Source organism: Pelophylax lessonae (genome assembly GCF_965119305.1).
Source record: "Pelophylax lessonae genome assembly, chromosome: 5".
NCBI lineage: Eukaryota > Metazoa > Chordata > Amphibia > Anura > Ranidae > Pelophylax > Pelophylax lessonae.
The window spans coordinates 192,003,774-192,020,571 of NC_138772.1; the positions used below are offsets into that span (position 1 = coordinate 192,003,774).

At 46.2% G+C, this 16,798-nt stretch overlaps 1 protein-coding gene across 1 annotated transcript in view; it reads right to left on the bottom strand.

The window, feature by feature from the left end:
• The window catches only part of LOC309556658 (uncharacterized protein), a 34,651-nt gene extending 18,496 nt beyond the window's left edge, over positions 1-16,155 (bottom strand). The window contains exons 1-3 of the mRNA XM_082259114.1: positions 16,098-16,155; positions 5,897-5,986; positions 3,017-3,106 (exon numbers count right to left, since the gene is read on the bottom strand). Of these exons, the coding sequence (XP_082115240.1) occupies positions 3,017-3,106; positions 5,897-5,971 (165 nt within the window). The 5' untranslated portion in view covers positions 5,972-5,986; positions 16,098-16,155. The remainder of the gene's footprint in view (positions 1-3,016; positions 3,107-5,896; positions 5,987-16,097) is intronic.
• Between the last annotated feature and the right edge of the window lie 643 nt (positions 16,156-16,798).

Here is a 16,798-nt window from a genome sequence, read left to right on the forward strand (position 1 = left end):
ATTTTACGCACACTGGAAGATCTGACACATTTCTAGGACATCTGAATTCAGACAAATACAGATTTGGCTTTTCACAATTTTTTTTTTTTTTTTTACCAAACTCTTAAACACTCTACTCCTAAAACAGTGGTCACCTTGGATATAGGAGCATGCAATGTGTTAAAAAGGATAACTTATGTCATATTTCTTTGCAGTGATGACATCATTACTCATTATATCATACACATAGGACCTTTAGCAACACATTATTTAAAGAGACCTTGTAGCTAGAACATTACATAGCTGGTAAGGTTGAATAAAGACACCAGTCCATCTAGTTCAACCTGTGTGGGTATGTGTTCATGTCTCTTCCATTTCCCATATCCCTATATATTGTGTTTGCTAAGATGCCCAGCTAAGGGTATTTTGAAGCTATCAACACTTCCTGCTGACATCAACAATTGTGCCAAGGAGTCCCACATCCTTACTGCCCTGACAGTAAAGAATCCATAGCTCCCAACTGTCCCTGATTTTGAGGGACTGTCCCTGATTTGGAAAAAAAGTCCCACTGTCCCTCTTTCCTACTCATTTGTCCTTTATTTTGTTCTGATCTCTATAGTGGTATATAAAATGCACTTTTTATCTTTACGAAAAGTGTTTCCAAGTGTTAAACCTTTCATCCAATTTCTAAATCGCTGCATTTGTAAATGTCAAAAGCCATTATAAAGGAAAAATAGTGGGGAAAAAAAAACCACTTGTGGGTTTAACTAACCATTTTTTTGTATAATTCTCCTTTACTAATATGATAGCCAATGGCTGCCAACGCACACAAATCAGGGATAAAAAAAGGGACCGGGTGCACAGCAGAGACTGCGGCCCATATAAACCAAAAATGAGAGCGGCACTCACGGGTCTTGAAAGGTGAACGTACAATAACAGTTTTAACCACATTAAGATCGCCCTCTCCTGCGCGAACCGACGTAGAAATGTCACTCTTTTTTTGTTTGTAGCGGAAAAAATAAAAATTGCACAGGTGATCAAATACCTCCCAAAGAAAGCTCTATTTGTGGGAAAAAAAGGACATAATTTTTATTTTGGTACAGCGTCACATGATTGTGCAATTTTCCGTTAAAGTAATGCAGTGCCAAATCGCATAAAATGGCCTGGTCAAGTGGTCATTAAGGGGGCAAATCCTTCTGGTCCAGAAGTGGTTAATCAACGTTTTGACGAGGCTTTACTTTTACTAATAGATGTCCCTCCTTCCCATTTCAAAAATTTGGAAGGTAGGAAGAACCCCCTACACGTTTTGAGGTTGAACTACTTCTCCTCCAATTTCATTGAGTGGTCGCGTGTCTTCTTAAGTTCCCTGATTAATTTCAGTAACAATCTTTCTATCACATTATATGTGCAATTAACATATTTCATGCATGTTCGTTGCCTACAAAGCCTCCCTTGTGTGGACATCCAAGAGCCCTGGACCGCTCAATTGACACTCCGGGCCGGGACAAGGTAAACTAGAGCGCGGGTAAGCATGCCAAACTGCGCCCCCCCCCCAAGATGTATGAGCATTATGTGTCAGCAAAAATCCAACCCCCCTAAAAAAAAAGAGCACTAATCTGCATGCTTACCCCCAAATAAAAATGCCCCCTCCTCCCAGAACAAATCTTTGCCCCCCCATCCCCCAAATCCCCCCAGCACAAATGTGCCCCCCCCAAAAAAAAATCACCCCTCCTATCACAAATCCTCTACCCCTGTTGAAATCCCCCCTCCAAGTACACATCCTCTCCCCTCTCCTCCAAATCCCCTCCTCTCAGCATATATTCCCCTCCCACCCTCCTCCCAGCACGTATACCCCAATCAGCCCTACTAGCACAAATTCCCCCCCCCCAAAAAAAAAATAAACTTCCCCTCCTAGCCTAATTCCCCTACCCCCTCTATTATATCCCCTCTTCTAGCACAAATCCCCAAAATCCCTCCGCCTAGCACAAATCATCTTACTTCACCCCCCCTGCCAACATAAATCCCTCTAAATCCCTCCTAGCACCCCAACCCCCCCCCCCCCCCCTCCCAAATTTCCCATCCTAGAACAATTCTTATCCCCAGCTTCCCCATAAATTTCCCCTCCCAAAAGAAATCCCCTTCCCCAATCTCATTGTGATGCCCCCCCACCTTATATGATACTACAGTGCCCAGGGCAGCCACCCCTTGTCCTGGTTCTGCTATAAAGTATTCCCCTTCAATTCTCTCCTGGCTGCATGGAACAGCAATTGAGATTTAGAACCTGGGCTGGGCCAGCACAGAAAGTGATTAGATACTCCCAGAAGAGGAAGGGGCTATGATGTGCTAGAGAATTTACTTCTCCCGAACAAGTCAAATTTGCTATTAAGTGCAAAAGAACATTGCAAGTGAAAAAAAATTGTTTATAGAAAAGATAAATGCTAAAGGAAAGCATTTGATTTGAAATACTAGATTTTTGTACTTTTACCTGCAAATTTTGATGTTTTTCAAACATCTCAATCCACACGCATGTCACACTAGTTTGATAATACAACTCTGCATTACTTCAGTTTGTCGCACTAAATATGTGAAGAACCTCTGTCATGGGAGAATTATAAAGACAGCCATCACTAGGTTCTTCCTAAAAGTGAAAGTTTGCTGGCAGTCATGCTAAAGCTTTTGCCTCAAAGTCAGAAACTTGCACTGCACATATGGCCAAATAGAGGATACATTGTTGCCAAATTCGTGCAATAGATTTTTTTCTTATAATTGTTCTGGAAATGTTGGAGAAGAATCAGCAATTCACTGCTGAGTTCCTTATCTCTATTCTTTTTCTGGGTGAATGGCTCAGAAAGCATTAAAGCCAAAGAATCGGCATGACAGCCAGCCAATAGTATTCTCTAAAGGAGAAGTCAACAGTGGTCTATCCCATGACAGGTTTTCTTCAAAGAGAATTAAGGAAAAGAAAAACATATATATATATATATATATATATATATATATATATATATATTTTTTTTTTTTTTTTAAAGGGTCTTACCAGTATTCCAGACCACCATGGTGTCCCCACATGAACTTCGCCAATGCTTCCAACTATGATGATTACTATTGCAGTTACAATCTGGATAACCTTTCCAAGAAAACATAGAAGAGGCAGGTATGAGTATGTCTTTTTCAATTGTAGTTCACAAAATTTGCCATTTATTGATATGCTTTTTATCTAAAGGACATGGGCATTCTCCCACCCTGTTCCTGGCTTACATTATACAATAAAACATCTCTGTCCTATGCAATTTCTGTAACATACTGTAGAAAGATTTGTTTACCTGTCATAATTTTATTATCTTATGGTAAATTCTATTAGGCTGCTTATTTTTTAATGCGTGCATGTATTTATAAATTATCTGCATGTTTTATTAAAACCAAACCTGGACTTCTCTCATACATGGCAAACTTCTTTAGTTGCTGCTCTGCATGCACCATAATCTAAATCTACTATCTTCCCCTGTACTTTCCCACTACCTCAATCTACCACAAATGTGCCCCAAGATTCTAGTACAAACTTATACTTTAGGAAAGTCAAAAACTGCACAGAACAGCCAATTGTTTGGCAAGGTTTAATTGATGGGGATCTCACTACATTGGTTGAATGAAGGGTTCATCAAGCCGATGAATGTGTGGCTACCTTAACAGCTCTGATCCCACAAAAGGTGTAGGTCAATCAGCAAACTGCATCCTCTCCTCGCCCATGAAGTGTGAGCAAAATTTCCCATCAAAAATACCCTCCCTCCCAAAAATAACTGCATGCTAACCCGCAGCACCCCCCTCCCACCCCAAGCATAAATTCTCTCTGCAAGCCAAAATTCTCCCCAAACTAAACTAAAATGCAAAAAATCTCCCTCCTCCCAGTACAAATCCCTCCTCCCAGCACAGATTTTTGTCCCTCAATTCCCCTTCCCAGTTAAAATCCACTCTTCCAGCACAAACCCCCCCCCCCACCCCCTCCATAGCACAAAAGTTTGTTACACCCCCCCCCCCTTAAATGCTATAATGGCAGGAACTCACTACAGGAGTAGTGCAGTGGCGGCTGGTGCTCAAAAGTTTTGGGGGGGGGGGGCGCAAACAGAAAAATCTAATAGGCATTGCTTTGCAGCAAAAAACACGGTTACCACAGCATGCCCCCATTCAATGCAGAGTTACCACAGTGTGCCCCTATTCAATACAGAGTTACCACAGCATGCCCCCATTCAATGCAGGGCTACCACAGCGTGCCCCCGTTCAATGCAGGGTTACCACAGCCTGCCCCCATTCAATGCAGAGTTACCACAGCGTGCCCCCATTCAATGCAGAGTTAACACAGCGTGCCCCCATTCAATGCAGAGCTACCACAGCGTGCCCCCATTCAATGCAGAGTTACCACAGCATGCCCCCATTAAATGCAGGGTTACCACAGCGTGCCCCCATTAAATGCAGGGTTACCACAGCGTGCCCCCATTTAATGCAGAGTTACCACAGCGTGCCCCCATGCAATGCAGAGTTACCACAGCGTGCCCCCATTCAATGCAGAGTTACCACAGCGTGCCCCCATTCAATGCAGAGTTACCACAGCGTGCCCCCATTCAATGCAGAGTTAGCACAGCGGCCCCCATTCAATGCAGAGTTAGCACAGCGTGTCCCCATTCAATGCAGAGTTACCACAGCGTGTCCCCATTCAATGCAGAGTTACCACAACGTGCCCCCATTTAATGCAGAGTTACCACAGTGTGCCCCCATTCAATGCAGGGTTACCACAGCATGCCCCCATTCAATGCAGAGTTAGCACAGCGTGCCCCCCTTCAATGCAGAGTTAGCACAGCGGGCCCCCATTAAACGCAGAGTTAGCACAGCGTACCCCCATTCAATGCAGAGTTAGCACAGCGTGCCCCCATTTAATGCAGAGTTACCACAGCGTGCCTACATTCAATGCAGAGTTGGCACAGCGTGCCCCCATTCAATGCAGAGTTAGCACAGCGTGCAGAGATACCAGTCAGTGCACTTACCTGATGTAGCGGCGGGTTCTCCTCAGTCCTCCGCTATGCGTCCCGGGTCCACCCTTTTCTGAAGCCTGTTAGAGCCTTTGGCTCTAATCACATGCTTCAAAAGAAAAAAAACCCCATTGAACTCCATGCGTCCGGCGCCCCTCATGCAGATTAGGGGGCCGGATGCATGGGTTGGGGGGGGGCGGTGCCCCTGCGTCCCCGACGCACCGGCTGCCACTGGAGTAACGACAGCAGAGAAAATGAGAGACCTGGGAGTAGATACTGGCTGCGCCCCTCTCCACTCCAGCTCTCTCTTGACAGTATACAGCCATTTATACAAGAACACTGTCAGATTAGGATTGTACAGGGTTTGATTACCAACCCCTATACACATTTTCTGCTGCCAGGACAGGAGCAGTCTAGGGAGTAAATAGGGGATGGGTTATCAAATTCTGCCCAGTCCCAGTCTGTGTAAACTCCTCTATAATGCCAGAAGGGGAGAGCTGGAGGGGAGAGAGCACAGCCAGCACCTCCTCCCGGCTCTCTCCTCTCTGCTGCTGTCACTACTCCTGTAGAGAGTTCACTGTCACTACTCCTGTGGTGGGAACTCGCCATACAGTTGCTCCCCAACATGAGTTTACTGCACTAGGGGTAGCTCCCCCCCCCCCCTTTGTCTTGGCCTAGATCAGCATAATGCAGGATAGGGAACAGACTATTGCAACAATGTTGCATACTAGCTACTCATAAACCGGCCATAGACAGATCGAAATTTGGCTGGTTCAGCAGTAAGGACCATTTTATCAGTGCCTCAATTTAAAACAATGCCCTGGGAATTGGTGGGCTGGTATTCTTAACTTGTATTACTGATGGTTATTTGATTAGCAAAAACTAGAAATACTCACAGCAGGAATAATAGGTTTCTTCTTGAAGAATATCTGCTTCCAACTTTCAGGGAGTTCATCATTTGTTAAATCCATTATTGTGTAATATTTCTGTCAGCAAAAATAGGTTTTTATGTTAATACACATAATATAGGGTTATATTCATGAGCATACAGTATGTACTCACTTGGAAGAAGGAGATGTGTTACATTTAAAACCCTCCTCAAAATTTGTTTAACTGCATAATATTAAAGGTGAACTCCAGAAAGATATTAAAAAAAAAACACAAGCCAAATGATTGTAGTTACATATGCATTAACCATTACATAAAATATAAGTGTAGCTAAGTGCTTGGCTGAGAATTGAGAGTGAGAGAAACACTAGCTGCAGTTGCCCTTTGTAGCTGCCGTCCTGCAGTGCTGAACTGGTTAATAGCTGTTTCAGCAAGAGGAGGGAGCTGCGAAACAGGAAGAGTTCAATAGACTGGGTCAGGCAGCAGTGCACTGTGGGAACTGTAGTCCAGAGGAGAGAGACTCTACTGTAATCAAAAGCTTTTGAACTGCATTTCACAGAGAGAGATTGCCAGGAGTGAAAAGAGCTGCATTTTCTCAGACTGTTCAGGACACAACTTCCTCTTGCTCTGAGGGAGACCGAAGGGTGCACATAATTTTCCAGTGTGCACCATCACTGTTGCAATAACAGCTGTGTGTGACCGGATGGTGAGCTGCAATATCACTGGGACTGGTGAGCTGCTGCTGTAGGGATTCACTATCTGCTGCTAGTGAGACTGAGTCCTTTAGGAACTGACCATACACCAGTCTAGTAGACTTATTGCTGCCTGCAGCACGCAAAGAGTGGTCGTCCCACACATGTGAGGCATTGCTGCAAACATCAGATCATGAGCAGTAATTCTACCACTAGACCTCCTCTATAGATATAAAGTGGTAGCCTGTAAAGGCTTTTAAAGCGTCCCCTTGGATAGTAAAATGTATGTTGTTTATCACCATTGCGCGGGCATGCACAATTTTAAAGCGTGACATGTTTGGTATCTATTTACTTGGCGTGACATCATCTTTTATATTTAAAAAAAATTGGGTTATGTATTGTGTTTTTTTGCATGAAAATTGTAATAAGTGTATTTTTCCCCAAAACTTGTGTTTTTTAAAAACTGCTGCGCAAATATTGTTGACATAAAAAATTGCAAAACCTACCAATTTATTCTTCAGGGCCCCAGGGCCCCTGTTTTTGGAAAATAGACAGGTACGGAAGAGAAAAAGTAAAGGAAGTGCATGCATGGAGGTCGCGCTGGGTGCATGGACCCCATACTGTTGCTGGAAGTGAAATAGCAGAGATACTCGGAAAGGGGGAGACGGGATTGTCTGCAGCTCTTGTTACAGATCCAAATTTTACTCAAGCAGAAACCTCCTGTTGGAACAGAATGTCTGACGCTAAGACTTGTAGTTTCAGCTGCAGTACACTCAGTACACTGATCACTATGGATTGCTCATCCATTCATTAAGAGCCTTGCATTTTTCCAAAAATGCAAGGTACTCTCTGAATGGAGGTGCGGCTGCTCTCCTCTCCTTTAATCACAGAATGTCTTGCATTTATTGAAAAAAATGTAAGGCTTTTTATGAATGGAGGAGACATCAAGTGAGTGACCCACAGAGAGCAATGTACTGCAGAAACTACAAGTTTCAGCGCCAGACGTTCTCAGGCAACAAGCGACTGTTGCTTGAATAAAAGTAAGATATGTAACAAACACTGCAGCAGACAGAGACTGAGCACACATCATTAGAGCTACCTTTTTTTTACTGTCCACATGGCCAAAATAGAATTTTGGCCATCCTTCACCTTTAGCCTAAACCTCTCACCACTTATATAGTACTCTACCCCACTGTTGCCCATACAGCACAGTTCCTTTTAGACCAGCATTACCTACATAGCTTGCTTCACCTACGCTGATCACAACAGGAAGGGTTAGAATCCATTAGCTTTTATTGCTGTCTGTCTGCATTGAGCAAATTTCCCCAGAAACGCAACAGGAATGGTGAGAATTTTCTATCACTGTCAGTTGTCACCATAACAACTGTCTATTGGGAAGACATCCCCTCTACTCCTGAAATACTAAAAACTAACATTCTGGGTTTTGAGTAGTGTACCTAGGATATCACATACACTGGGCTGAACACTCCCCACTGCCAAAATGTTCTGAAATAATAAAGAGTTGTGCCAAATTGTGGGTGGGCTTTAAAGGGCATTGGTATATAAAACCTGGGCCCCTATACACATCACACATATGCTCCCTTCCCAGTACAGACCCCTCAGTGGAAAACAATTCCCCCCCCCCACTATACATATACTGTACATACGCACACACAGAACATCAGCACAGACAACCCTGCCCAGTACAAACCCCTGAGTACAGACCCCCCCGAGTACAGACCAACCCCCCCATACAGCACACCAGTTCAGACCCCTCATTACAGACACACCTCCCCCATTACAGACTCCTCAGGACAATCACAACCCACTGCAGACCCCCCTCTCAAGTAGATGCCCCTCAGTACAGACTCCCCTTCTTAGTGCAGTCCCCTCAGGACAGTCACCCCTCCCCAGTAGAGACCCCTGAGGACAGTCACCCCCCAGTACAGACCCCTGAGGACACTCAGCCCCCCCTCGCCAGTACAGATTTCATAGTGCAGAACCCCCTCCCTAGTACAGGCTCCTCAGGACAGTCTACCCCAGTATAGACGCTCCTCCCCAGTACAGGCTCCTCAGAACAGTTTACCCCAGTATAGACCCTCCTCCCCAGTACAGACTCCTCAATACAGACCCTTCAAGAAAGTCAACCCCTATTATAGACCTCCTTCACCAGTACAGACCCCCTAGGACAGTCACTCCACGGTACAAACCTCCCTCCCCAGTACAAACCCATCAGGACAGTCACCCCTCCCCAGTACTGCCCCCCCCCCCCCAGGCACAGACACAACAGCTTCCATAAAGCATAGAAAAAGCAGCCCTGTGGGTGCCATGACCCCTAGTGCACCCAGAGTATCTGGTGTCATCTAGTGACTCCAAGCACACCACTCTGCACCCCATGACTTTAAGTGCATCCCAAAACATCTGTTAGGGTGCTGGTGGTAACCTGGCGACAGAGATAGGCCCCGATGTCCGCTAGAGGGCGGAGCTTGGACGGAACCCCCCAAGGTAAGTGACACAGGCTAGCCTGAGGTGCGGAGTCTAAGTATCCACCGGTTTTCGCCAGAGCCTCTAATGGTGAGGATGGAGTTCGCTGCGTGTGGATACCAGGTCGCGGTCCTCAGGGTCGCCCCACCAGGGGTGAACCGATCAAGGTCCGAAGGCGGGTAAACAGACAAGGGAGATCCGAGAGAATGGTCAAACAAGCCGGGGTCAGGACGGGCAGCAGACGAGCGGAGTCAGGAACAAGCCAAAAGGTCAACAGGAAATCAGCAGCAAACAGGTCACAGGTTCAGGAACAACGGCAGGAGCTGAAGACAAGACAGCACTGAACCTGTGTGCTGATCCAGCTTAAATAGAGCTCTTTCTAGATGAGAGGGGTGGAGCCGGAATAGCCTGTGAGTCTTAACTCATCCACTGCCAGAGCCTTCCTGACAGGTTCCTAACATTGCCCCCCCCTTAAGGGCAACCTCCGGGTGCCCAACAAGCTCCTTTTTTGTGGATGAGCACGAAAAAATGCTTGGATTAGGTCCGCAGCATGGACGTTCCGTTCAGGCTCCCAGGAGTTCTCTTCCGGACCATAACCCTTCCATTTGATGAGAAACTGTAGCTGGTTGCCTCTCTTTCGACAGTCCACCACAGCCTCAACCTCATACTCCACATCTCCATCCACGAACACAGGTTCTGGGGTACCTGAACTTCTACCAGGGACGTTATCGGGGATCACGGGCTTCAGTAAGGAAACATGAAATATGGGATGGATCCGAAGGGTATCGGGTAGGGATAGTTCATAGGACACATCATTGAGTTTCCTTTTAACTGGAAATGGACCAATAAATCTGGGAGCCAGTTTCTTGGACGGACAGGCTAGGCGGAGATTAGCTGTGGAAAGCCAGACCCGATCGTCAGGTTGAAGAATCAACTCTCCCTTCTTTCTCTTGTCAAAGATCCTTTTGGACGCAGTTTGGGCCTTGGCTAAGGTCTCCCGCAGAAGGTTATTATTCTGGGAAAAGAAGTTGACAGTGTCTTGGACTGCAGGAACTCCGGATTCACATGGAATATCTGGTAAGAAGGAGGGATGAAATCCATAATTAGCGAAGAAGGGAGATTGGCCAGTAACAGAGTGCTTGGAATTGTTGTAGGAGAATTCTGCAAATGGTAACAGGGCTACCCAGTCGTCCTGGACAAAGGTGGTAAAGCACCGCAGGTACTGCTCCAGGGTTTGGTTTGTCCTCTCAGTTTGTCCGTTGGTCTGTGGGTGGTAGGCTGAGGACATAGACAGCTCGATCTTTAACAGTTTACATAAAGCCTTCCAGAAGCGGGACGTAAATTGTACCCCTCTGTCAGAGATGATGTTCCTGGGAATCCCATGGAGTCTTATGATCTCCCTAATGAAGATCTCTGCAGTTTCCCTTGCAGTGGGAGTACCCTTGAGGGGCAAAAAATGGGCCATTTTAGAGAGTCGATCTACCACCACAAAAATGGCAGAGCACCCTGCAGAAGGTGGAAGTTCCACGATAAAATCCATGGCAATTGTTTGCCAGGGCCGATCAGGGATGGGAAGAGGTCTGAGAAGGCCCCATGCCTTACTTCTGGCGGTTTTACACCGGGAACAGGTGGTACAGGAGAGTACATAACTCCTGCAGCTCTCTTCCATGTCAGGCCACCAAAAAGAACGCTGCAGGAGGTCAAGGGTCCTATGGACGCCAAAATGACCGGCCAGAGGGTGATCATGACAGGCAGCCAGAATTGCTGTTCTGACCTCTTCCGGGACGAAGATCTTGTCTTTAACCCATAACAAGCCATTTTTGTGCACCAGGGGTATTCCAGGTGGACCAGGAATGTGGGCAGAGGCTTGCTCAAGACGGGTCTTCAGATTTGTGAATAAAAGTAGGAAGTTCTTTTCGGATAGGATGGTGTCAGGTACTGAAGTTTCCTTCGGGCTATCAAACATCCGGGACAGGGCATCCGGTTTAACATTTTTAGACCCAGGCCGATAGGTGATATGGAATGAAAACCTTGAAAAAAAAAGTGCCCACCGTGCCTGACGGGGTCTCAAACGTTTTGCAGATCTCAGATACTCAAGGTTTTTGTGATCCGTAAAAATAAGAATAGGGTGTACAGCCCCCTCAAGCAAATACCGCCACTCTTCAAGTGCGGCTTTGATCGCCAGAAGTTCCCGGTCCCCAACATCATAATTCCTCTCTGCAGAGGAGAGTTTCCGGGAAAAGAAGGCTATTGGGTGTATCAAGTCCTTGGTTCCCTGTCTTTGGGAGAGGACTGCCCCGACAGCAACTTCAGAAGCGTCAACCTCGAGGAGGTAGGGTAAGGTGGGATCCGGGTGACTCAACACAGGGGCTGACGTGAAGAGCTTCTTAAGGACCAAGAAGGCGGACTGGGCTTCGGGGGTCCATTGAAAGCGAACACTCTTCTTGGTGAGCTGAGTAATGGGAGTGATGATATGAGAGAAACCCTTAATGAACTTTCTATAGAAGTTGGCGAAGCCAACGAATCGCTGCACTCCCTTTTTGTCAGATGGAGGTGGCCAATCCAGGATGGCAGAGACTTTCTGGGGATCCATCTCTATACCCTCTGTAGAAATTATTAACCCCAGAAACGGGATGCTGCTCCGCTCGAATTCACACTTTTCGGCCTTAACATAGAGACCATGCTGACGGAGGCGGCCGAGGACATTTCGAACATGCTCGCGATGTTGCTCCAGGGATGTAGAGAAGATTAGGATGTCATCTAGGTAAACTATGACAAAGATATCCAGCCAATCCCGGAAAATATCGTTCACAAAGTGTTGGAACGTAGCTGGGGCGTTGCAGAGGCCAAAAGGCATCACAAGATATTCAAAATGCCCGAACCTGGTACGAAAAGCTGTCTTCCACTCATCGCCTTCTCTAATACGGACTAAGTTGTAGGCCCCGCGGAGATCCAACTTAGTGAACAGGACAGCAGATCTGAGCCGCTGAAAGAGCTCGGGAACCAGAGGGAGAGGGTAGCGGTTCTTAATGGTAACTTTATTCAAGTCTCGGTAATCGATACAAGGTCGAAGGGAGTGATCCTTCTTTTCTACAAAAAAGATACCTGCCCCTGCCGGAGAGGTGGAAGGACGGATAAACCCCTTCTTCAGACTTTCGTCCACATAGTCCTTTAAAACGTCCAGCTCACGTTCAGATAGTGGGTAAATTCGGCCAAATGGGATCTCGGCTCCCGGGAGCAAGTCGATGGGGCAATCATATGAACGGTGAGGAGGTAAGGTCTCAGCTCCCCGCTTACTGAAAACATCCAGGAAGTCGTGATATGCCTTGGGTACAACAGAACATAAATCAGGCTCAGATTCGAGACAGAACAGAGTTTGGGGGGACTTGGATGGAGCGGGTAGACAGGAGTTCCTGCAGTAAGGAGACGGGAACTGGACGGCTCCTGTGATCCAGTTGATTTGCGGGTTGTGTGCCTGCAACCATGGCAATCCCAGGATAATGGGAAATAAGGGAGATGCGATGACATCCAAACGTATCAATTCCTTATGGCCAGATGGAGAGACCATTGGAAGAGGAAGGGTTTCTTGGGTCACGGGTCCAGACTTGATGTGGGAGCCATCGGCCAGGAAGATAGTGAGGTCCTGGGTCTTGGTCTGGAGAGGTATGCCTTGCTGCCCCGCAAAGGAACGGTCAATGAAACAACTGCAGGCTCCCGAGTCAATGATTGCTGTAACCTGGACGGGTCCTTCCGGGAGTTGCAAAGACACAGGAAAACCTAAGTGGGAGGTGGAGGTAACTGATGCCACACAACTGGAGGGCGAGACTGGCAAAGACTTATGGTGTTTTGCTGCGCAAGAGCGCACATAATGGCCAGCTTCTCCGCAATACAGGCAAAGATTACCCAGCTGGCGGCGACGTCTCTCCTCCGGAGACAAGACAGGCCGCATGACCCCAAGTTGCGTGGGTTCAGGGGCATCAGGCATGGCTCCGGCGGGAGCAGGGCTGGGAGAGACTGCCCCAGCAGAAGGGAAGTGTACAGGAGGTGCTACTCGTGGCAACATCCAGGCTGGCCGAAACTGCTGCGTTGAGGGGATGCCCACCCGGGCCAATTCGTCCTTCAGTGCTTCGGACAAGCCTAGACGGAACTGGTACCGGAGTGCAGCCTCGTTCCAGGAAGTGTCGGAACTCAGGCGACGGAAGTCCGTGACATAGTCTTCTACGGGTCTGCGCCCCTGCTGGAGAACGTGTAGCGCAGCTTCTGCGGTGGAAGATCGCTGTGGATCGTCATAGAGTTGGGCCATAGCCTCAAAAAATGACAATAGAGAGTTCAAATTGGGGCTACCCTCTTCAAGGAGCCGATGGGCCCAGGACTGGGGTCCGCATAGTAGCAATGAAATAACAAACCCCACCTTGGTGGCCTCCAGGGAGAAGGTCCGGGGTTGCAAGGAGAAGTAGAGCTGGCAGGCATTGCGAAACGCTCGGAATTTACCCCGATCTCCGGAATATTTTTCAGGGGTAGGGACCCGAGGTTCCGGTGGCAGCATCACTACTGTGGGGCTGGAGGCCGGTGCTGCGGTTGCGGCAGCGGAGGAGGGAGCAGATGGCGCAGTGGAATCTGCCGTGAGGGTTACAGAGCGTAATCGTCCCTCTAACTGTGTATAGCCATCCTGAAGCGTCCTCACGGCTTGAGACAGGGCTGCTAGGTGTTGGCCGATCTCCTCTAATGGTGAAGCCTCTCTTGCAGGTTCCGACATGGCTGTCTTGTACTGTTAGGGTGCTGGTGGTAACCTGGCGACAGAGATAGGCCCCGATGTCCGCTAGAGGGCGGAGCTTGGACGGAACCCCCCAAGGTAAGTGACACAGGCTAGCCTGAGGTGCGGAGTCTAAGTATCCACCGGTTTTCGCCAGAGCCTCTAATGGTGAGGATGGAGTTCGCTGCGTGTGGATACCAGGTCGCGGTCCTCAGGGTCGCCCCACCAGGGGTGAACCGATCAAGGTCCGAAGGCGGGTAAACAGACAAGGGAGATCCGAGAGAATGGTCAAACAAGCCGGGGTCAGGACGGGCAGCAGACGAGCGGAGTCAGGAACAAGCCAAAAGGTCAACAGGAAATCAGCAGCAAACAGGTCACAGGTTCAGGAACAACGGCAGGAGATGAAGACAAGACAGCACTGAACCTGTGTGCTGATCCAGCTTAAATAGAGCTCTTTCTAGATGAGAGGGGTGGAGCCGGAATAGCCTGTGAGTCTTAACTCATCCACTGCCAGAGCCTTCCTGACAGGTTCCTAACAACATCATGTGTCATCTAGTGACTCCTAGTGCACCCCGTGACACCCATGTGTCAATGCAGTCCCATGCATGCTCCACAGCTACCTGGCCTGATATGCTCCACTTTCAGTACTTGCTGCTCCCTCACTACCCTCATGCTCCCAGAGTATCTTTCTTTCCGTGGATACAGACCCCGACCATGACACACTGCTCAACAATGTACTGATAATGCATTGATTGACATTGAATACTTACATTTCTGCCAGTTCTTTGAACAACTAGGTATAAAAACATCCTTTGTGATGATTAAATATGTACAGATAAGACCCCGTTCACACAGGGGCGATGCTACCAAAGTAGTGCAGGACCCTTTTTCTAAGTCGGAGCAACTTGCGTCGCTCCTATTAGAACGGGTCCTGTGCTAATCAATGGCAGGCGACCCACCGCGACTTGTCAGGCGACCAAGTCGCCTGACAAGTCGCGCTAGTGTGAATGGGGACTAACGGTTCTGTAGCATAGCAAGAACAAAACAAGCAAAAATATTTATACATTACCAAAGCCTCCTTTTTTTTGCAATGGATAACTTTTACAATTGATTTTCTCTAGAATAGAAACTTGTGAGCAACTAGGAATATGTAAAACAATTATACCATACTTATCCAATACTGAGTTCTTGTTAAAGTGGTATTAATCCCCAAACCATAAATTTAATATATTGCAGCTTACCAATCCTTAGATGTGGTGACTGCATTCGTTTTTCTATTTTTTTTTAGGCTTTTTTCACTTTTTTTTTTTACCTGGTGATCTGGCTAGAAACACACCTCTTGTATTAGAGTTCCTCCACTCTGGATGAAGGAGCACAGGGGGAAGCTTTGTACAGCACCATTGTCAATGTGGGGTGTAGGGGAGTGGTGGACGTGTTAACAGATTTACTGTAGATACACTGACAAATTGAAGCCAAACTCCAGACAACACTGCAGTTACATAGGCAGTTACAGCAACATATTTTTTTCTTTTGAAATAACGGTTTTACACAAATAAATAAAAGCCGATTATTGTAAGCACCCCTTTCAGTAGAAAATGATTGATCTCATCTCTCTAAATGCTACATTTGCAGGAGAGTGAGTTCTGTGGAAAAACAACAGCTTTACTGGCTGGATCCCCAGATGAAAATAAAGGAAAGAAGGCCTAAAAAAATGAAAACGAATGTAGCCATCACATCGAAGAACTGGCAATCTGAAATATAATAAATATTTGCTTTTGGGTTTAATACACATGTACTGTCTGTGTCTCATTAGAGATTTCTCCATCATTTTCAGTACTACAGACACAACAGGACGTAAGAGGAAAGCTCTCCAAGGTAGGAGAAATTACCTCTTACTTGTTATCCAGAACATGTGTCTCCACTGAAAGATTACCCCTCAATTTCTGTTCTGGAGTCAAATAAAAATCTGAAATTGACATTGCTTTTTTTTGTCCCAGTGACAGTGGTCACCAGTACAGAGAGGGTGATTCTTCCCAGCAGGGGCACAGATAGAAACATAAATATAACTCTTTCCCACTGTATCCAAACTAAAAAATGCAGTAACCCATAGCAACTAATTAAAAGTTACTTGTTATGGACTGTCCTCAGAAAAGAGAATTTTGGTTAGCTGCTGTAAATCCCTGCATATAATTTCAGCTCGTCAAAAAAAAAAAACATTTTAAATAGAAGGTCAACTGTCTGCTTTGTATGACCGGACATGGAGTTAAGGTGGACACTTACAGTTTAGTCCTGTCAAACGTCTTGCTCCAGATCTCATGCCTAATGAAAAGGGCAGTTAATATAGTAAACAGTTATAGGAGGAGGTTCCAGGTCAGTTTGGAAACAATTTATATGTTGCAATCAACATATCCTAGTAACAGTCATCCCTAAAAAAAATGACACAATTTCCTTATGTTTTACTCCTTACAACATATAGTATAATATAAGCGCCTGATATAAACAGTCATATGGCTTGGTGAAAAAAAAAAAAACCTGAGTGGGCTGCAGGAAGTAAAGCTAGCCTTGCACGTATTGCTTTCTCTCATTCAGCTCATGGCTGAACATTCCCTTGCCGGCTATTGTATTCTAATGTAACAGTAATAAGTGTTGCGCTATGTATAAACCATATAATAAATTTAATTATAATCAAAAACAATATACGGAATAATTCACAATAAATAAAAAAAGGTAACACGCATTTAACAACAGGATGTGATAGAAAAATAATTAGTCCACAATAAAATGTGCACAAAAAGTCCACTGTGATTAATATTACCCTTTAAAGAGGCTCAAGTGCAATAAAAAAAAAATAACGTTGTGAAAATAGACTATTAGTCCATTGTGAAATAAATTAAAATTAAATCTGAAGTGTTAACCCACTTTAAAGGGAAGCAAAGGATACATCAAAACTTCTATCTTCCTCTGCCAACACTAGTGTTGAC